The sequence below is a fragment of the Xiphias gladius genome, chromosome 11, assembly GCF_016859285.1.
Source record: "Xiphias gladius isolate SHS-SW01 ecotype Sanya breed wild chromosome 11, ASM1685928v1, whole genome shotgun sequence".
In the NCBI taxonomy this organism is placed as follows: Eukaryota; Metazoa; Chordata; class Actinopteri; order Istiophoriformes; family Xiphiidae; genus Xiphias; species Xiphias gladius.
The window spans coordinates 19,266,482-19,284,324 of NC_053410.1; the positions used below are offsets into that span (position 1 = coordinate 19,266,482).

The 17,843-nt window shown below is 40.2% G+C and overlaps 1 protein-coding gene across 2 annotated transcripts in view; it reads right to left on the reverse strand.

The window, feature by feature from the left end:
• Nucleotides 1-17,843, reverse strand: part of lyst (lysosomal trafficking regulator) — a 54,278-nt gene that overhangs the window by 15,115 nt on the left and 21,320 nt on the right. The window contains exons 6-22 of one of the 2 annotated variants that reach the window (XM_040138987.1): nucleotides 13,688-14,636; nucleotides 13,390-13,575; nucleotides 10,618-10,774; nucleotides 8,678-8,889; nucleotides 8,485-8,551; nucleotides 7,783-7,892; nucleotides 6,413-6,782; nucleotides 6,176-6,332; nucleotides 5,891-6,064; nucleotides 5,626-5,786; nucleotides 4,617-4,807; nucleotides 3,780-4,025; nucleotides 2,944-3,117; nucleotides 1,925-2,074; nucleotides 969-1,106; nucleotides 687-885; nucleotides 467-595 (exon numbers count right to left, since the gene is read on the reverse strand). In XM_040138987.1, the coding sequence (XP_039994921.1) occupies nucleotides 467-595; nucleotides 687-885; nucleotides 969-1,106; nucleotides 1,925-2,074; nucleotides 2,944-3,117; nucleotides 3,780-4,025; nucleotides 4,617-4,807; nucleotides 5,626-5,786; nucleotides 5,891-6,064; nucleotides 6,176-6,332; nucleotides 6,413-6,782; nucleotides 7,783-7,892; nucleotides 8,485-8,551; nucleotides 8,678-8,889; nucleotides 10,618-10,774; nucleotides 13,390-13,575; nucleotides 13,688-14,636 (3,770 nt within the window). The remainder of the gene's footprint in view (nucleotides 1-466; nucleotides 596-686; nucleotides 886-968; nucleotides 1,107-1,924; nucleotides 2,075-2,943; nucleotides 3,118-3,779; nucleotides 4,026-4,616; nucleotides 4,808-5,625; nucleotides 5,787-5,890; nucleotides 6,065-6,175; nucleotides 6,333-6,412; nucleotides 6,783-7,782; nucleotides 7,893-8,484; nucleotides 8,552-8,677; nucleotides 8,890-10,617; nucleotides 10,775-13,389; nucleotides 13,576-13,687; nucleotides 14,637-17,843) is intronic. The other variant, XM_040138988.1, reaches the window with a different exon arrangement.

Consider the following 17,843-nt stretch of genomic DNA (forward strand, 5'->3'; position numbering starts at 1 on the left):
AAGGCATAGTTAGAAAGATACTGTATATAGGATACATTAAAAAAAAAAAAGGGTTCTCTAAGAACTTCTATTTTGAGCAGCAGTTAGATTAATTTTTTTTTTTTTACGTAAAAAGTGGAGGAAGATTTGGGGGGGTCACAAACACACATAATGACCTAATGCTCATGCATATGCATCACACTTTTCCCAGGAGTAATGGTCTTTACATTAGGTACTTAAAATCAAACTCTGGTGACTGTAATTCATCACAGAGAGAAAATAGGGCTGAAAAAACACTAAACATGTTATAAACAAATTTTCCTTGTTAGAGGCACACGCACTCTTAGAAGCTCTGGTAATCTTTCCATTTATAATGTCATCCTGAGCAACAAACCAAGGCTTTGTATTTAATTACTGTATCTTTACTGTGTTGGATGCAGGGAGTGCTTTGAGGTCAGTTTAATATACTGTACTGAAGCAGCTGTACCTTCGTGGGGAGCATCAGTGAAGATAGTCGGGGAGAGCGACACCACAGAGCTGCTTGCAGACTTTCCTCCACTGTTGGAGTGTCTCAGGTACATAATGGATTGCACCTTCTCCTGGTACAGCTTCCCATCTGACAAACAGAGACATCAAATGAACTCAGTTCATTAAATTAATGGAAATTTAATACAGAGGTGCTGCTTTCAACTTCACTGCTTCCTCACCTATGTGTAGTGAGAAATAGAAGCTAGAGGGAGTGTGGCAGACGTAGGTGTTGGTAGGTGGGTGAACAGCCAGCAGGAAGTTGTAGATAAGTCTGAACAGGTCCATGTCCGGAGGTGACCCGAGTACCTCTTGGATGATTTTGACAAATGAAAGACAGACTTCCTGTGGGATGGCAGTCAGATGCTCGTCCCGATGCTCCTTAAGACAAACACAATTCTGTTAGTAATAGTCTCTGAAAAGAGGAAGGGTATCGTAACAGCAGCTTTGTGACAGTGACCTACCTGTAACACTTGGCAGGTGAGCAGGAAACGATTCACTACCTCAGCCTTGAGGAACTGCCGGATGTTGAAGACCTGATGAGGGTGGTGCACCCTGATGAGGATCTCTAAGGCAGCAAGCAGGGTTTCCCACACTCCACACTGACAGAAACAACACAAACAGTGCATAACAACGGAGACACAGACATGGTTCTTCATCTTCTGATGGTGGGGTTGAGCATACTATCAATCCTCATCAAAGTGCTGCACGGAATGCAAAACTTACAGGACTCATTATTTTTGCTTATTTGATTTTATCAGTGTTTATTTTTTTTAATATATTAAAATTTGGCAGACATGAAAAATACTATTTGCAGTGCAAACACTTCAGTTTAACAATTTATTGTTTACCTAGCCAAACTATATATTTAACAGTCCATCTGTGTTTCCTCCCCAAACTTTTGGGTTTATCAGGACATAAAATCTAAGTGAAAATTAGTTTTAACAAATGTACTGCTTTTAAATACAGGACATCTTTTTCTTTGAAGAAACATGGTGAAAATTGAATGGATGAACCTGGAACCCAGAGTAACTCCAAGTGTGTATGAATTTATTACTAGCTCATCATTAGATGCTAACGTTTTAAGCTTTTTGTCCTTTATTAGGAATTTGAAGACCATGGGAGAAGCAAGAAAAATCAGTAATGACACCCGTACATTTACTGTAGGGGATAAAAGTGGCTGAAACTGCAGTAGTATTTTCTTTTATTATTTTTGTGTATTACTGTATTTTCATGTCTCAATAGAAAGCAACAAATTACCAGATCTTAGACAAACATTAGTTGAAATTTTACCTTTGCAGAGTAGCAGTTTATAGCTTTTGTTCGTATTTGGCTTTATGGCTATGTTATTTAACACTATATTTGTTGTCTTTATTTTAGTTTATAATAATCACCAATCTAGACTGAGTGATGTGTTTACCTCAGCCTTGGCCCAGATTTTCCAGTCCAAAAGGACATCTGAGAGAAGCCTGATATCCTGCACCACAGCAATGGACTCGGTGTCCAAGCGAAACTGCCCGTCGTCCCCCAGGATGAGGATGGGTCCACTGCAACATCCATCCAGCAGAGTCTACAGAGACACAATATGGGCACTACATCAGAAATACAGCCACTTGTACAGTGTTTCTACAATAATTTCCAGAGTGCTGTTCACTCTAAACAGATACATGCCTCAACATATTGATAATCACCATATCTCCAGAAACAACCTTACAGTGTAGAACCCCAGACAGGAGGAAAATCAATAAATTCTCCATGAAATTTTTTTTATCACTCTGTCAAAACCAATGCCATTTACTTCCAGAGCAGCCCTGTTTGTATTGATCAAAGTCTATCATTTGTGACCAACTTCAATGCAGTGGTCATAAATCTTGCAGTCTTTTGGGTCTCCAGTAGTATGAAGTAAGATAAAAGCTTGCAGTCTTATGGACAGTTGTTTAAAATATTGTCAAGTGAATTGAGTTTTAGTCCACTAAAAGTAATTATTCAATTAAATGTATTATTTTAAATAGAGTTTTAAGAGAGAGAGTTTTAAATAGTATAAATAGAAAAGTGAAAGTAAAAATAACAACAACTGATAACTCATAAGAATGATTATGAGTGGGATACACTAATCAGTGCAATTCTTTGTTATACAATTCAATATTTGGAAGCCTAAAGTGACAAAGGCAATCAGAGGTGCTGTGTGACTGCAGGAGCTCAGTGTTTCATCAAGTCAGACAGAAGCCATTTCAGCATGCAGCCATCACACAGTTCAATTACAGACACAGCCAGAGGATCAAGTAATAGCAGGGTCACCAACACCGGCTCAGGGGGATCCAGAGTGTTGGGCTGGATCAGATTCATGGTGAAAACAAGTGCTGGTGAATATGTTTTACCGTACAGATCAGCAAAGGTTGTGGGGACAGAAGTAAGCAAAGAGTTCAAGGTGTGACTCACTTTCAGCATATGATATCCCACGATGCATTTGGACTTTATGAGGACCTGGTGGATCATAGAGTAACCATGGTAACAGTCCATTTCATGGATGCGGTGTTGGTTAAACTTGGACAGAGACAGCAGCACCCGCAGGGCCAGAGCCTGGGTCTTCTCACAGTCACTCAGCTCCACCGTCTGGATGCCGTGGAGCCAGAGATGAGGGATGAGAAGAAAAACAGAGGACAAAAACAACTGAACCAAATATGTGAACGTTAACATTTAGGTTTGCAGATGCATTTATGTGTTGCTTCTTATACTATTTCACACTATTCCTGCTACAGTAATTATGTTCTCACAAAATTATCAAACTTTGTCTTTAAAACTGACATTGCTCTATGGTACCAACTGACAAGTGCAGTAACACTAATATAACTTTCCTCATCCTGCACTGGTAGACATTGACATATTTATTTTAGTCATATTTTCAGAACAGGATGAAAAGTGTAGCTTATAACACAGTTCAAACACAAACAAGAGGTGATTCATTCAAAAAGACTTCTAGAAATACATTTATTTTCTTGCAGTGCAGATTTTTTGTAGCTCTATATACATCTATATGAAGCAATTTGATGACAGTTTACAAGTAAATGGGTGTCCTATAATAATTTGATATAATTGAAATTAGAACTTATGCTCTTGAATTAAAAAAAAAAAAAAAAAAAAATCAAACTCACTTTTCCTGTCTGGACTATCTCTGTGTAAATTTCACAGCATTCCATAAATTCCATAAATATAACGACAACTGGGAATCCTGATCTCTGACTCTACAGCTTTATTCAAGATATGGATCATCCCACCTGTGCAAAGAGGAAGACAAAATTTCCTGTTCCTCCGATCTTGTGCAGGACGCTCTGCAGGCCTTGGGTTTCAGTGGGGAGCAGAACCCTGAGAGCGCTGGGCTCCAGGGAAACGCTCTGCACCTCTTTGGAGCTGAAGGGCCGCTGGGTAACCACCGTTTTAGCCTGACCCTTTAGTCTGATTACGGGCTCATAAATAGTGTAGACTCTGGGGCTGCTGGGGGCGTACACTACTGCCAAGCTCTCCTGTGCAGAAACACAATGCACACAATTAATTGTCATCTTGGAACTTCAAATGATTTATAATATTAGGTATATAGTAGATCATTTTGTTTAAATAAGTAGCCCAACTAGCCTCTAGCATGGATTAACACCTGGGCTTAGACTCTGTTAGAGTATAAGAGAAGTTATAAAGATGTGGAGGGGAAATCATTCATTCTTCTTGTCTCACTCCTTTCTTTTCTTTTTTTATCAGCAGAGCTATTATCAACAAAGCCATTACCATTTAATGGGAGAAAAACTATTTTCAGTCTCACTGAAATAGCTGCAGCTATTATCATTGGGGAAAAATTACTTCCGACCGTGCAGTATCATTAATGACAACTAATTGGAACAGCCCATTACTCATACACCGTGAAATGAAACAATAAATGAGACATATGAGGGATTTGCTTACAGAGCACTTGAATCACAAAGTACAATTACGGGGTTTAACAGCTGTGTCAATCCGCATTTTAACAGAAATTGGCAAACAGATGAAACAACACTGACAGTAAAACATTTCTTTGTCTATTTGATTTCATATTTTATGAGTGCACGTTTTGTGTTGTGACATACAACCAACGCTGTTGTGTCCACGTCCTTGTTCTTCATCAGAATCTCCCGTACATGCTCGCACTTAAGCCCTTCCTGAGTGACAAACTTGGAAAATGTCCCACTGGGCTTGCCATATCTGCAGGGCATGATCGAGGTGAGGTCAGGCCCGCTGGTGTACAGGTAGAAGGCCTCCTCAGATCCTATTCTAGACCCTGAAATACACAGACAACATATAGGTAGAATAAAAAAACATTACAAAAGCCTGAAAATATAAATATGTTTTATATTATTCTTTTCAATTGTCTAGAGTCCTTCTGTTGTTAAGGAATATCTTGGCATTTTGGATATATCTTTTATTAGGAAGCTGGAAAAGTGAATTATGAGAAATTCCAAATGGACCCTGAATCAACCCCATGAATAAATGATTTATATTATTCCATCAATAATCCATAAAGTAATAACATGTGAAGTGATGCAAAGTGAAACCCTTGAGGCACCATGGTGCACCTTGATGTTTTATTTCTTGGATTCATGAATATGTGGTCCTTCTTTTCCAAAAGAAGCTGCTACCTATATTCCAACGACAGCATAGAGGCTAAAGCTTGTGTAAAGACATCAATTGGGTTCACAGGTTGGTATCATCTCGACGCAGGCCATTCACAGTCAATTAGAGGCGACAAGAGATGTAGTCATTAAGCCTCCCGAGAGAATGCTGAGAATCTACAGAATGCCACACATCACACCAGCCACAGCCTTTTACAGCTACCAGACTGGATACACTTTTGAAATATAACTGCACCACAAACCATTTATGTACAGTATATACTATTTATAAGAGAGAAGGTGGTAATCAATGTACTACAAGGGAGCCGAGAGAGGACAGATAAATTCTATAAATGATTAAAACAGATAACACATATGCATATAATGTAAGATGATGAGTGTCTGACTGGGATTAACTGTTAAGTAAGAGTTTATGGACACATAATTCCAGTCAGATGAACAAGACAGGAGTTAACAGGAGTCCTACCATTGAACAGAAGCACAGTGCCCATGCTCCAGCGTCCAACCTGCTTCAATAGCTCCTCACAGGATGGCATACAGTGGCCCAACATGCAAAAGGTTTTGTTGCTGTCAGATGACAAACTTGTTTTTCTGGGAATGGTGTAGTCTAACGAAACCTCACAATTCCTAGAGAGAAGTGAAGTTTTAATTTGAAGTTAATGTTCACTAATTTACCAGATTTAAAAACAAATTGCCAGTTTCTTACTGTTGCTATTACACATGTTCCTCACCTGATGCCACACACCCAAACAACGACACGGCCATGGATGTTCTTCTTGCCCTCTGGCTGCTGGGTATAAGTGAGGCCGAGGTGCTGCCACTGACCGGGCCTGAGCAGTCCCTCACCAGAGTCTGCCTGCGCCAGCAGCCCTGCTTTTATCTCATCGTTTGGGTCTATACAAATTCTGAGTGAACAGCATATTACAATGCTTCAAGGTTAATAAACTCTGAATACTTAAGGAGTTGTACCCCCTTCTTCACTCGCATCTTTGAGGCTGTAGTACAATGGAGCTCACCTGAATGTGAGAGAGCCTGTAGAGAAGTTTGCCCACACTTGAAGCATCAGTGCCTTGGAGCCCATGGACAGAATATGAATGAGGCCTTTTTCTACTAATCTTTTCCCAGCCTGAGAGGAACCATGGTGTGACTCAGCTGCAGGAGGGTTACTCTCTTCTGGAAAACAATGGGAGGAGAATCTCAGAACCACTTCATGTTTATCGGTCTGTGTATCTATTTATCTATCTGTTTCTCACCCTTGTCTTTGTCTGCATCCTTCTCCACCTGCTCTGCCACCCTCAGCCACATAGAGGCGCTGAAGCCACTGGCCATGTGGGGCCAGCAGTTCTGCCCTACTAGGGGCAAGTGTAGAGGAGCGATGTGCCAGGGGGAGGAACAGAGGTGGCTTGGTCGGTATTCAGTATCCCCCTCTCTGCGCCCAGGGGATAGTTTGCCCTTCCAGAGCAAACCAACACTTTTCCCCCCAGCAGCACCATTCTGCCTTGAGCCAGGGGATACCCCACCTGGTGCTGAAGCCCCAAGGTTTATTGGAAAGGTCAGGAAGTGAAGAGGTTCAATATTCACATTGGCTTCCACAACTTGTAGGATGCCCTTCAGTAAAATCTCCTGGCAGATAAGAAAGTAAATTGCCAATGAGAAGAACAGTTTATCATTATAGATTTGATAAAGAAAACACTTGACAGAGATATGTTGACTCTGCATATATATAATTGTTTCATTAAGTTTTTCTTAACTTCCTAAACAAAGTAAAATGAAGAAAAATCATATCCACACATTACTGAGCAGTTTAATTGCTGTAACTGTGTGATCCATCTAAACTAGTGCAGCATTAAAACCTGTAATATCCCTGTGAGTCTTGAAAAAGGAGCAATAAATAGCCATAAATAATACAGAATGCAGCATAAAACACTGTTTCTAAAACAGAAAAACCTGGTTGGCAGTACACAATCATATGTGGCCACTGCAGTCACTGATGTGTCTCATTTTCATGGAAGGAAAACACAGGTCACATGTCATTACATTCACATGGTTAAAAATAAACCATATGGAAAAATTATTCCTTGGAAACAGGTTATTGATGATGTCTGCTGCCGGATACCAATTAAACACAGACCTGTGGTAATTGGTTGAAGGATCACATCTGTTCCGCGCACACTGGTGTACATTATATATGGAACTGGAATGACACCCAGAAGAGTGTCATTCTAGTTCCAATGTCAAACAACATACACCAGACTTCAGAGAAAAAAAAATTCAAATTCATTGTAACTGATCAAGATCTGCCCCAAAATTTAACAGGTTTGGTGCAAATCGGTTCAGTACTTTTCGTGTAATCCTGCTGAAAAATAAACAGACACTGGCCAAAAACACAACCTCCTTGGCAGACGTAATGAAGTGAAGCCAGGGGAGCATTATGTGTTTTAAAGAGTTTTAAAGAACCTAGAATTGAGAAGGGAGTGTGAGAGGAAATATGTCTAACAAATAAGTTCTTGTTCCTGCTTTGGAAATGAATGTGCAGACACTGTGAACATAAGCTATCAGTGTCAACATCCTGAATGTAACGTAACAGTGCATTGTTTAGTGACTGATAGGGTTTGCTATTTACAGTGGGTGGGGTCTTCTCCAGGAGGAGGCGAATCAATAGAGCCAGTTCCTCCGCTGTGATTCGCTGGCTCACCATGGCAACCAGCAGCTCCACTAGCACAGTCTGACAATCTGAATGTAGACCAATGAAGAGAATATTATGTATACAGTTTTCATGCACTTGGGCATGCACCAGAACACCACAGACAAAAACACAAAACATCATCACTGCCTGCTTTTCCTATCAGTGAGAAATATCTCTGGTAAAGAAAAACAAAAAGGCCACAGACAAGCACATCAGACACAGATTGGAGTGAATACAGTATACTAAAATCCAAATGATAAGGTCTGAGGATTGTGTACGAATTGTTCCAAGAATTATAAATATCAGCCATACTGTATTTTATGTATTATCCATGAGAAACCAATCAAATCAATCAATCAGAGGCATGAAAAAAGCTCACCAACACTGCAAACAGGGTACATCCATTTTTTCCCCTTATATTTGGCAAAAGACAATATCTTATAATGCCAAATGAGATAAACATAAATTTTGAACATTTGAACTCTGAAGACCCAGTCGAAATGTCAGCAGCAGGAGGGGGGGGGGATTTAAGGAGCACAGCAAAATGAGAATGCCCAGGTTTTTTTCCTAAGATGTCACACATGGACAATTTCCTACAATGTCAGATAAGCCAAAAATAAGCCAGGACAAATAGCAAACCTGTAAAGGAGGGGTCTGCTTGGCTGAGGATGTTGTGAAAGCCGGACAGAATGGTTTTCACTCCTCCCTGTGAGGACCGGAACACGGGGTTAGTAATATTCCTTACAGCACAGTTGAGGAGAAAAGTAAGACAAATTTAGACTGTTGAGGCAGTTAAGAGTAGTACAAAAGAGATATAAGTTATCAGTCTGACCTGGTCATAGAGCAAAGCAGCGTTGCGGCCGTTGGCATGCACTGCGTCCAGCAAACTGTGAAACACATGATTCAGAACCTCCAGGTCTGGGGAGCTGGTAGCGAGAAGCTGCAGCTCCATCGTGCAGATCTCGGGGAACAGCAGCACACCACGCCGGGGCCCATCAGCCACCACTGCAAACTGACACATCATGGTGGACTCCGCTTTCACTCCTAAGAGAACAATCACAGGCACCGGGAGAAAATCAGAGACACAACAAGAGACTTGCACATTGACAGGGAGAGATGCTAAATGTCATTCTGCCTGGCAGGCCGCACATGTTAACACAGAAACACGTTACCAGGCTATGTTGCTTAAACAGCTTAATGATCCACAGGCATTCTCTGCTTCAGCTCCATCCTACCATCTTGGAGGCAGCTAATAAAAATGAATTAGCCTCAGTCTTGTGCTCAGCCTCAGAGCAGCATGGGAGTCCCCTCATGATTTACAGGAGAGCAGGCCAGCAGGCTCTCATGTGGCTTCTGGGACCTCCTTTTATTAATGAAGCTCGCTCTCTCTCTCTCCCCCTGTGCAAAACTACACAGTTTGGCTCAATCTAAAAGACTCACACATCCAAACGCATACTGCTTTCAGTAAATATAAACTAAAGGGCATATACCAACGGGCATCCCCGTCTCCCTTAATAACATTTTGTGGAAAACCACCAGCAAACCACCAGTTTGCCTTTCATGTCATTTTCGCTTTGTTTTTGGAGAAGAAATCTAATCTTTCATTCAGAAATCATTTCAATTAACCTCATCTCATTGGTTGTATAACTGAATACGGGAAGCTGGTAAAGTGTAAAGATAGTTAAGATTCTAGGAAATGCAGATTAAATAAAAGCATGAACTTGATGGGAGGAGTTACGTCATGCACAGGATTGTGAGGAGATGGCAATTTACTGGAGCCAGGCTTAAAGAAGAAAGTTTGGGGAGAAAAGATGTATTTCTTATCGAACCAGGTTGTTGATAAGATATTTAATTTGAGAATAACGAGAGAGGTGTAGTTGCCAAAAAACTATTTATTTGTCTAGCATCATGTCAGCCTTAAAGATTCACTATTTCCGGGATGTTAGCGTTTTTCAGGAAGCTGATGTCTCCATTTGATGGCCACTTGAAGTCACATAATCCAGCTCATGAGGCCACAGACTGTAGTTGCCTGCAGTTGTAAAACATAAAACAATGACTCTATTCTGAGGGGATGAAAAAGTAAAAGGGTATAATCAGGCCACATTCTTAACCTGTGAGACCAGAGTGGGGAGGCAGAGCTGACACAAGAGGCTGTTGTGAAGGGGAAAAAAAGCACGCAGGACTATTTCTGCCATATCATATGTATGCAATAAAAACTAGTCATTATTCATTGCGAAATACGTTCCACAGCCCACCAAAGGAGGATGTTGTTTATTACACAACACCAACAGCCATTTCCTGCACTTACCCTGCAAATTGCTTAAAACCTATGATGCTATTTAATATAAAATCTTCCAGTGAATGCAATAATGAAAAAATGAATCGAATTATTAGTTCAATAGTGGGAGAAGGTTTCCCAAGGCTAGAAAATCGGCAGGTTTAGAGGTTGAGACCAATACATGGCCTCTTAATCCATCATGATGAGTTTCTTGATATTTATCACCAACAAAAACAAATAGTAGACGAGACAGACTATGTGAAGTAAAAGTGATTTACAATGTTCTTAAAATAACATATTAATCTGCAGTGGATAGTTATTAGACCTATAAGTAAAGCAAACAGTACAAAGAATATTAAACCTGTCTAAGCTAATATTATTTGGAGTTGTGACGTGTTTGCAGTCATTTCTTCCTTGAGGAGGAATAAATGGGAGTAGTAGACTGTGTGTGTGTGTGTGTGTGTTTGTGTGTGTGGTGTGGAACAAAGACCTACCCTCTTCCTGCGTGGCCATGTCCTCAGGGTTACTTTCGCTGTCAGCGTCGTAGCCCTCCTCCTCCCCCAGGGGCTTGACGCCGCAGTTCTGCACCTCGTCCACCTCCTCAGACAGATCACCTGCTGGGGCCGCCCCCTCTGCCAACACCTGGAGCTTCTGTTAGAAAGAGAGAGAGAAAGAGAGAAAGAGAGAAAGAGAGAAAGGAGAGAGAGAGAGAGAGAGAGAGAGAGAGAGAGAGAGAGAGAGGAATAAGTTATGAATTTCAGTCTAAATACAACCAAACCAAGATCATCGTGAGATAAGGTTAATTAGAAAAGAGCTTACCCAAACCTGTTTTTTTAAAAGAAAAATCCTTGACTAAGAATGTAATGCTAAAGTATACTAAGCATGACAAGCAGCGGTCTTACAACTAATACAGCGAATAAATTTCCAACAAAATGTTTACAAGCATTGTGGAAAAGAAAAGAAAGTACAAGATTTTGGTCATAAGACAAATATCAGCTGACTTGTGCAGCACTCACACAGCCCAGTTCCTTGACTTGAACAGTCATCATATGCCCATGTAGGCAAACACACACACACACACACACACACACACACACACACACACACACACACGTGCGTACACACACACACACACACACACACACACACACACACACACACTCTCTCTCTCTCTCTCTCTCTCTAAAGTAAACAGTCGAACTCTAAACCCTTTACTGGTTCAAAGAAGAAACTCACTGTAATACACACTTCTATCCCTTTCAACAGAATACTAGGCAGCTGTGATATTCAATTGCAGGTGAAGTGAACATTTCAAAAACTATTCCTTCAGTGGACAAACTTGGTGGCGGAAGATTAATCTTGGGGCTTCATAGCACAGACCTGCAATGGTTAAGTGAACATCAAACTTTGCTGGGCTCACTGAGAAAGAACTAAGCTCTTGGGAAATAGGTAAATCTATTATATAAAAAGCTAAATCCTCCTGTGTTGGAACAGGCTTAGTCAGACAGGCATTTTAAGACTTGCGGAAAACACATGTAAGGCTGTGAGATAGGAAGCACCCACTACCAAGGCGGCAAGTCATTTCAGTGAGGACAGCTGGATGAAAAATGATCCTCTTTTTGCAATGTATGTTTTCTTTTGTATTCATCTCACTTCCTGGAATAAATAAAAGCAGTTACATGTCTGGTCCAAACCATATATGGTCTTGAAAATCTTTCACTGATGTAGCCTACAGCGATAGTGTAACTGTTCAGGAGACAGGAGCTGATGGGACTGAAGGATTTTCTTTCTCATCCGTCTCGTCATTGTTGTGAGAAATTGTTGACATGTTTATACAGGCTTTGAAGAAGTTGCACTTTTTGTGAAAATCTTAAAAAAAAGAAGGCCCCAATGATATCTTTGGATTTCAAAATGCTCTAAACAAAGGCTATTATTTTCGTCTGCTGTTTTGTTGTACACCAGGGAGATAACAGCTGCTTAGCAACATAGTGTAAACGACCATACACAGCAGCCCTGAAGTTTGACGATGCCTGGCTGGAAAATGTTTCCTCTTCATTGTAAACTTGCCTCCGAAATGAACACCACTGCTCTTTATTTTGCCACAGTGTTAAGCTTTTTCCCAAAGAAGCAGCAGGTAATACAATGCAGTAACCGAACAAAGTCTGCTTCATTTTACTGGGGGGGGGGGGGGGGTGGTAAATAACTAAATAAAATACAACTGTATATGAAATATGCTTTTTTTCTGTCTTGTGTTCAAAAATACTTTATCAAGCAAAAATTCTTTATTCATCCAATGGTTTAACCCCTGTATTGGTCACTCATCTTGACCATAATTAACTCCTTGACTGCGGCTTAAAGGGCACAATGGAAGATAAGTTAATATCAGCACACAACAAGATGAAGTTTGCTTCTGGTCACTTATGCTTGTTTAAAAAATGTGCAACCTCTCTTGACTGTCTCTTGTTCTCACTCCTGCCTGACAGCATTAGAGGCATTTGCCCATTTGCCAACTTGTTCAAATTAGTGATATGAATTTGTTTAAAATTAAAAAAGAGCACGGGAAAGGCAGATGATGATGGACAGAGAGACTGAGCAAAGAAGAAAGTGAAGATGAACAGAAACGTACCTATGTGGTTCTTCATTCATTGCAATTAGTAACTAACTTTTAGGTGTTTTTTGGGCATCTAATACCCCTATTATTGAGTTGACAGCAGGGCATAAAATGATGGGAAGGAGATGGGAATGACACGCAACAAAATTCTGTGCAGGGCTGCGAACAGGAGATGTCGCAATTCATGGTCGGTGCTTTAAATTCCCAGGCTACCAGGGTGCTCCTAGGTAGTAATTTTCAAATAGCAGCAGATGATAACATCACAGCACCATTTAAGCTGTGGACAAGAATAGTGTTCTGTATGTTGGTACTTTATGTTACGTGGGAAGCAGGCAGTTTACAGGGTGTAGCTGTTAACATGAGAACAAGATTATTGTAGCTGTGTGAAAATTTGCACATAAGGTGTGAATATTTATAGTTTTAATTTGAAATTTTCTTCTTTTTTTCAAGTCTACTGCTATGCTACTTGGCAAAATGTTTTTAATTAGTAGAAAAACATTTTGCCAAGAGCTTTACACTGTTAAGAACATTGATGGCACCTTCCTGCAGAGGAATCAAGTGTCTGATGCATGGCTAGCTTAGAACCTGAACTTGTCTCTTGATACATGAGTAGCTCAAATAACATGAGAATATAGAAGGTGCTTGTAACACTCACAGGTTCTCCCAAGGCAGGACTCACCCTGTCTGGCTTCTCCTCAGGGGGATCGGGACAGGAAGACATCTCAGCCAAGGCAACTCTCAGGAGAGAGTCAAACAGAGGTACAGCAAGGTCAGAGTTCACCACCCCTGAGCGAGAGAGCTGGTCTCTCACCTCAAACAGGGTTTCTTCCACTGACTGGAGCTATCGATGAGAAAAGATATGATAGTTTAACCGAGGCTTGAGTAAAAGTGTTTATTCTTGTGGGTGATGTGGTTAGGGATTAGCTGATCAGTGATATAGTAAAGAGACATACCTGATAAGAAAGTTCAGGCTCTATCCTCTGCAGGGCTGAGTTAGAACTGTGCAGACAAATAGCCAGCAGGGCCTCAAGCAGACGAATACTTTGAAGTTGCCATTCTTCCTCCAGCTTCTTTGCGGGATCTTTGGTCTTTCCTTCAGCTGCACCAGTGCCGGGGATGTTGGCTGAATCATGAGTTGTCTCCTCATGTCCCAGTGAAGTGGCTGGCACTGTGGACTCAGGGCTGCCTTTGCCCTTGCTATCCCTCTTCTTCTTTGCTTTCCCATCCTTGGTCTTACAGCAAAGTTTCTGAATTACCATGGCCACGAGGCGCAAGCAGACATCCAGTCCTCCTAGCCTGAAGAACTGTCTCTGAAACAAGGGGCTGGCCAGGTAGATCCACCGACAAACTGTCCAGACATCTGCAGCTCGTCGTACCTGCTCTTTGGAGGGCAAAGCCACGCTATCTGGGGACAGGTAAGGTAGCCGTCCACCAAGAGGTTCACTAGCTGTACTGTCATAACCTGACGTGTCCTCAGAGTCATTGGTTGAGTCCCGGTCAGAATCAGCCTCTTTGCTGACGCAGAGGAAGGCCACACACAGGAAGAGGTTGATAACATGGAAGTGGGTCTCTGCTCGGCTGCATGCTGGTCCACGGCCCTGCCCGCTCCGGCTCTTATGACGTGGATATGCCTCCTTTAGGCCTTCATAGAACTTGCTGAGGCTCTGCGGGCCCTCTCCAGCCCCTCGGGACCCCAGTTCCTCAGCCAGGCCCAAGACAGCCTCTCTTTCTTCAGCATCAGCACTCTCTAGCTCCTGTAGCACCCCGTACGTCTGCTGGTGTCCAATGCCAATGATCAGAGTCTCAAACACCTTCAAAGCCAAAGAGCGGGTCTGGTCCAGGTAGACGAGCTCTGTCACCTGATTGAGCCCGTTACAACTGACAAAAAGGTCTCTTATCACCCTGTAACATAATAAAAAATATTAGACACTAAGTAAAGTAAAACAGAACACAAACATAAAAATACTATACACACTCAGTATAAATATGGGTAAATTGCAACACTCATAATTAATTTTGTGAATGTTAATCGTATGTTTAGTTGGCAAAACAAAGCTGATATTTTGCCCTTTTAAATTTGTTTACTAGTTATACACACAATATTGAGGCAGTGATAAATAATTAATTACGCTATTACAATGCAAGGTAATTTATTTCAAAAGAATAATGTGTCACCTCTGAGTGAAGGTTGAATCAACATTTGTTAAGACAAAACAACATTCTCAAGAGATGTGCTGGCATTATACATAACTAAAATAAAAACACTTTAATCTCAACACGGTATTGTCTACCCAGTATGATAAGGACCTGTAAAACATGTTCATTTTAGGCTTTGAGCTCAGTGCATGAAATAGATAAATTTAATAGATTATTAACTTGCTGATTTTTTTCTCTAATTCAAACCCTTTCTCCAGCCTTCCTCTAAATTAATGCAGAGTTGATTGATTTTGCTTTTTCAGAACATTTCCTCTTTTCATTAGCAGTATGCAAGTCCATTAGGATGACAATTCATTAGCCTGCATATTTAATGCTCTCATCTGAAAAATATGGAGTTCTGTTATGCAGAAAGCTGTAGGAGTGGTGCAAGATGACAAGACTGGCAAGATGTCAGATGATGTACAGGTTTTAGGTTACCTTGCAACAACAGTTTTTCCAGTTGGCAGACTTTCAAATCAATTCGTCCTTTATATAAAAAGGTATGTAAAATTCTGTAGCATTAGCTGACCCAGATAAATGAAGGTTAAAAAATAAAAAGTTATCAAGTTAACCTTAGGAAGTCCATATAATTCTTAAGTTTGTGAGATCACTAAACATTCAGCACTTTAACAACCAAACAATGATTGTTTGGCTGTTTTTTGCCTCCTCCCAAATTACCAAAATTCACATGGCAGCCTCAGAAAAGCTTAAAATGACCACCAAATTTATCACCTTATGTAAGTGTTCCTTGCTCCCTGAATATACCTTGAATGCAAGTCACTATTTACCTTGTCTTCTCTATAATTTGATCTACAATGAGGCAAGCAGCTGTTCCTTCAGAACAGTGCAGAGTGTGCATATGGCCAGGGTAAAAACAATTTGATTATGTTACATGTGCTCTCTTGAGAAATTTTGAAGCTGATGAAAGCTGACTTTTATTTCAATAGTTTTGGAGAGGCTGAGATGGAAAAGTGTGAAAAGGGGGAAATATTTTACTATGGATATTCTGTGGAACTTGTGGAACTTATTTTATAATATCGATCCCTACTTTAAATAACTCATATAACTAGTAGAAGCTTTAAACATGAATGTGCACAACATTTAAGACAACTAAGGGGAACACATAATTGATGGATCATCAATTTTTCCTCATTCACATCTATGCCAAATAATCTTTTCAACCAAAAAAACGAAAAACAACATTTCATTTTGGGTAACCCAATTTTGCACCATCGTTTTTGGGGAAAAAACAAACAAACGAAAAAAAAGCCCCTCAAATATGTAAATGGACCAGTAGATGGAGCTGTATAGTCTAACCTCATGAGATTGATGATATGCTGACATGCAAGAATTAACAATTTGGATAAGAGTCCAGTAAGCATCAACCTAAACTTGATTATTTAGATCTTGTCATGCAGTAAATATTGTAATTTGGTTGCCATTGTCCCAGGGCACACTGAAGAATGGGTTTCAGCTACTACTGTTTATATGTATTATTATTTACCTTGTGTGTTATGGCCTGAAGTTTCAATAAAGGTGTTAGACAATTAAAAGCTGCATTAAGTGGAATTCTTAGAGCTGTTTTGAACAACAAATAATAAAGAGACATTACACTTCTATAGCTACTAAATAGCTAAATTTAACAGCCAATACTCTTCTTTGCCCTCACATAGTAGTAGATATTTTAGTTCATGTGCTTTGAGTATAGATAAAAACCTGTACCTGCTGCCAAAGTATTGGCTCTTGGCTTACTCATACTTTTATCAGTATGCTACAATATAATGTATAATTTGTTTATCATTAATAAATAAATTATGAACAAAATGTTATTCAAACGCACAAGCAATTTGCCATCGTCTCCAAAAGTGAGATTTAACTGAATAAAAGACTGCTATAATGATGCCTTTTACATAAACATAAGGATTAAATTGTTTCCAAAAGTGAAAAGGCTCAGATGAAAAACATCACAGCTGTAAAGACTTAGAATGGCAGTCAAACCCGCAGAGAGCAGAAAAGCATACTCTGAATTTTAAAACCTATCAGCCCACTGCTGAGACAACGCCTTCAAGCATCCATCCATCCATTTTCTATACACTGATCCTGTTCAGGGTTCCAAGTGCATTCAACCAATCAAAACATTCATTGGACAGGAGCCGGGATACAACCTAAACAGGCCACCAGGGTTAACATACGGACAGACAGACACACACACACACACACACACACGCGCGCGCGCGCGCACACACGCGCAAACACACACACACGTATGGGCAATTCAGTATTCACTCATCCTACATGTCTCTGGATTGTCTCAAAGCAGATACAGCTGAACATAACCAAACCAAAAGTAAAATCTAATCAATACACTATAATACCAATTCAATTGTGTCAGCATTTTCTTAAATGCATCCAGGCGAACAGTGCAAGCACCTGCTTCTGCAGTGTTACAAAAACAGTCAATAACTGAGTTCACTCAGTTCACAAAGCTGCAATAAATTATTGATTAGCATCTATTAGCAATGACCTGGAGAGAAAGATCTAATGACAAACAATGTCCAAGTGGATTATGTTTCTTTCCTTGGGCTGCCTGATATTTGCTTTATGCAATAGTATAAAAGGAACAGAATCCATATCTTGAGTGAGAAATCTTCTAAAACATTTTTCAAAACAAACATCTGGAACAAGACATCAATCTTAACACAGATTATTGATGCTTCTGCATATTTACTTAACCAAAGAACTTCAATATTTTTTTTTTTTAGACAGCAGCTACACATTCTACATTCTACACTTTCTGCCTAAAAATCCAAAATCTAAAACACAAATTAGGCACATCCTAGAATGCAGTCAATACTACAGAGAAAACCCTCAGTGCCTAAAACAACCACTGAAAAAGACAGATGATCAAGGAAA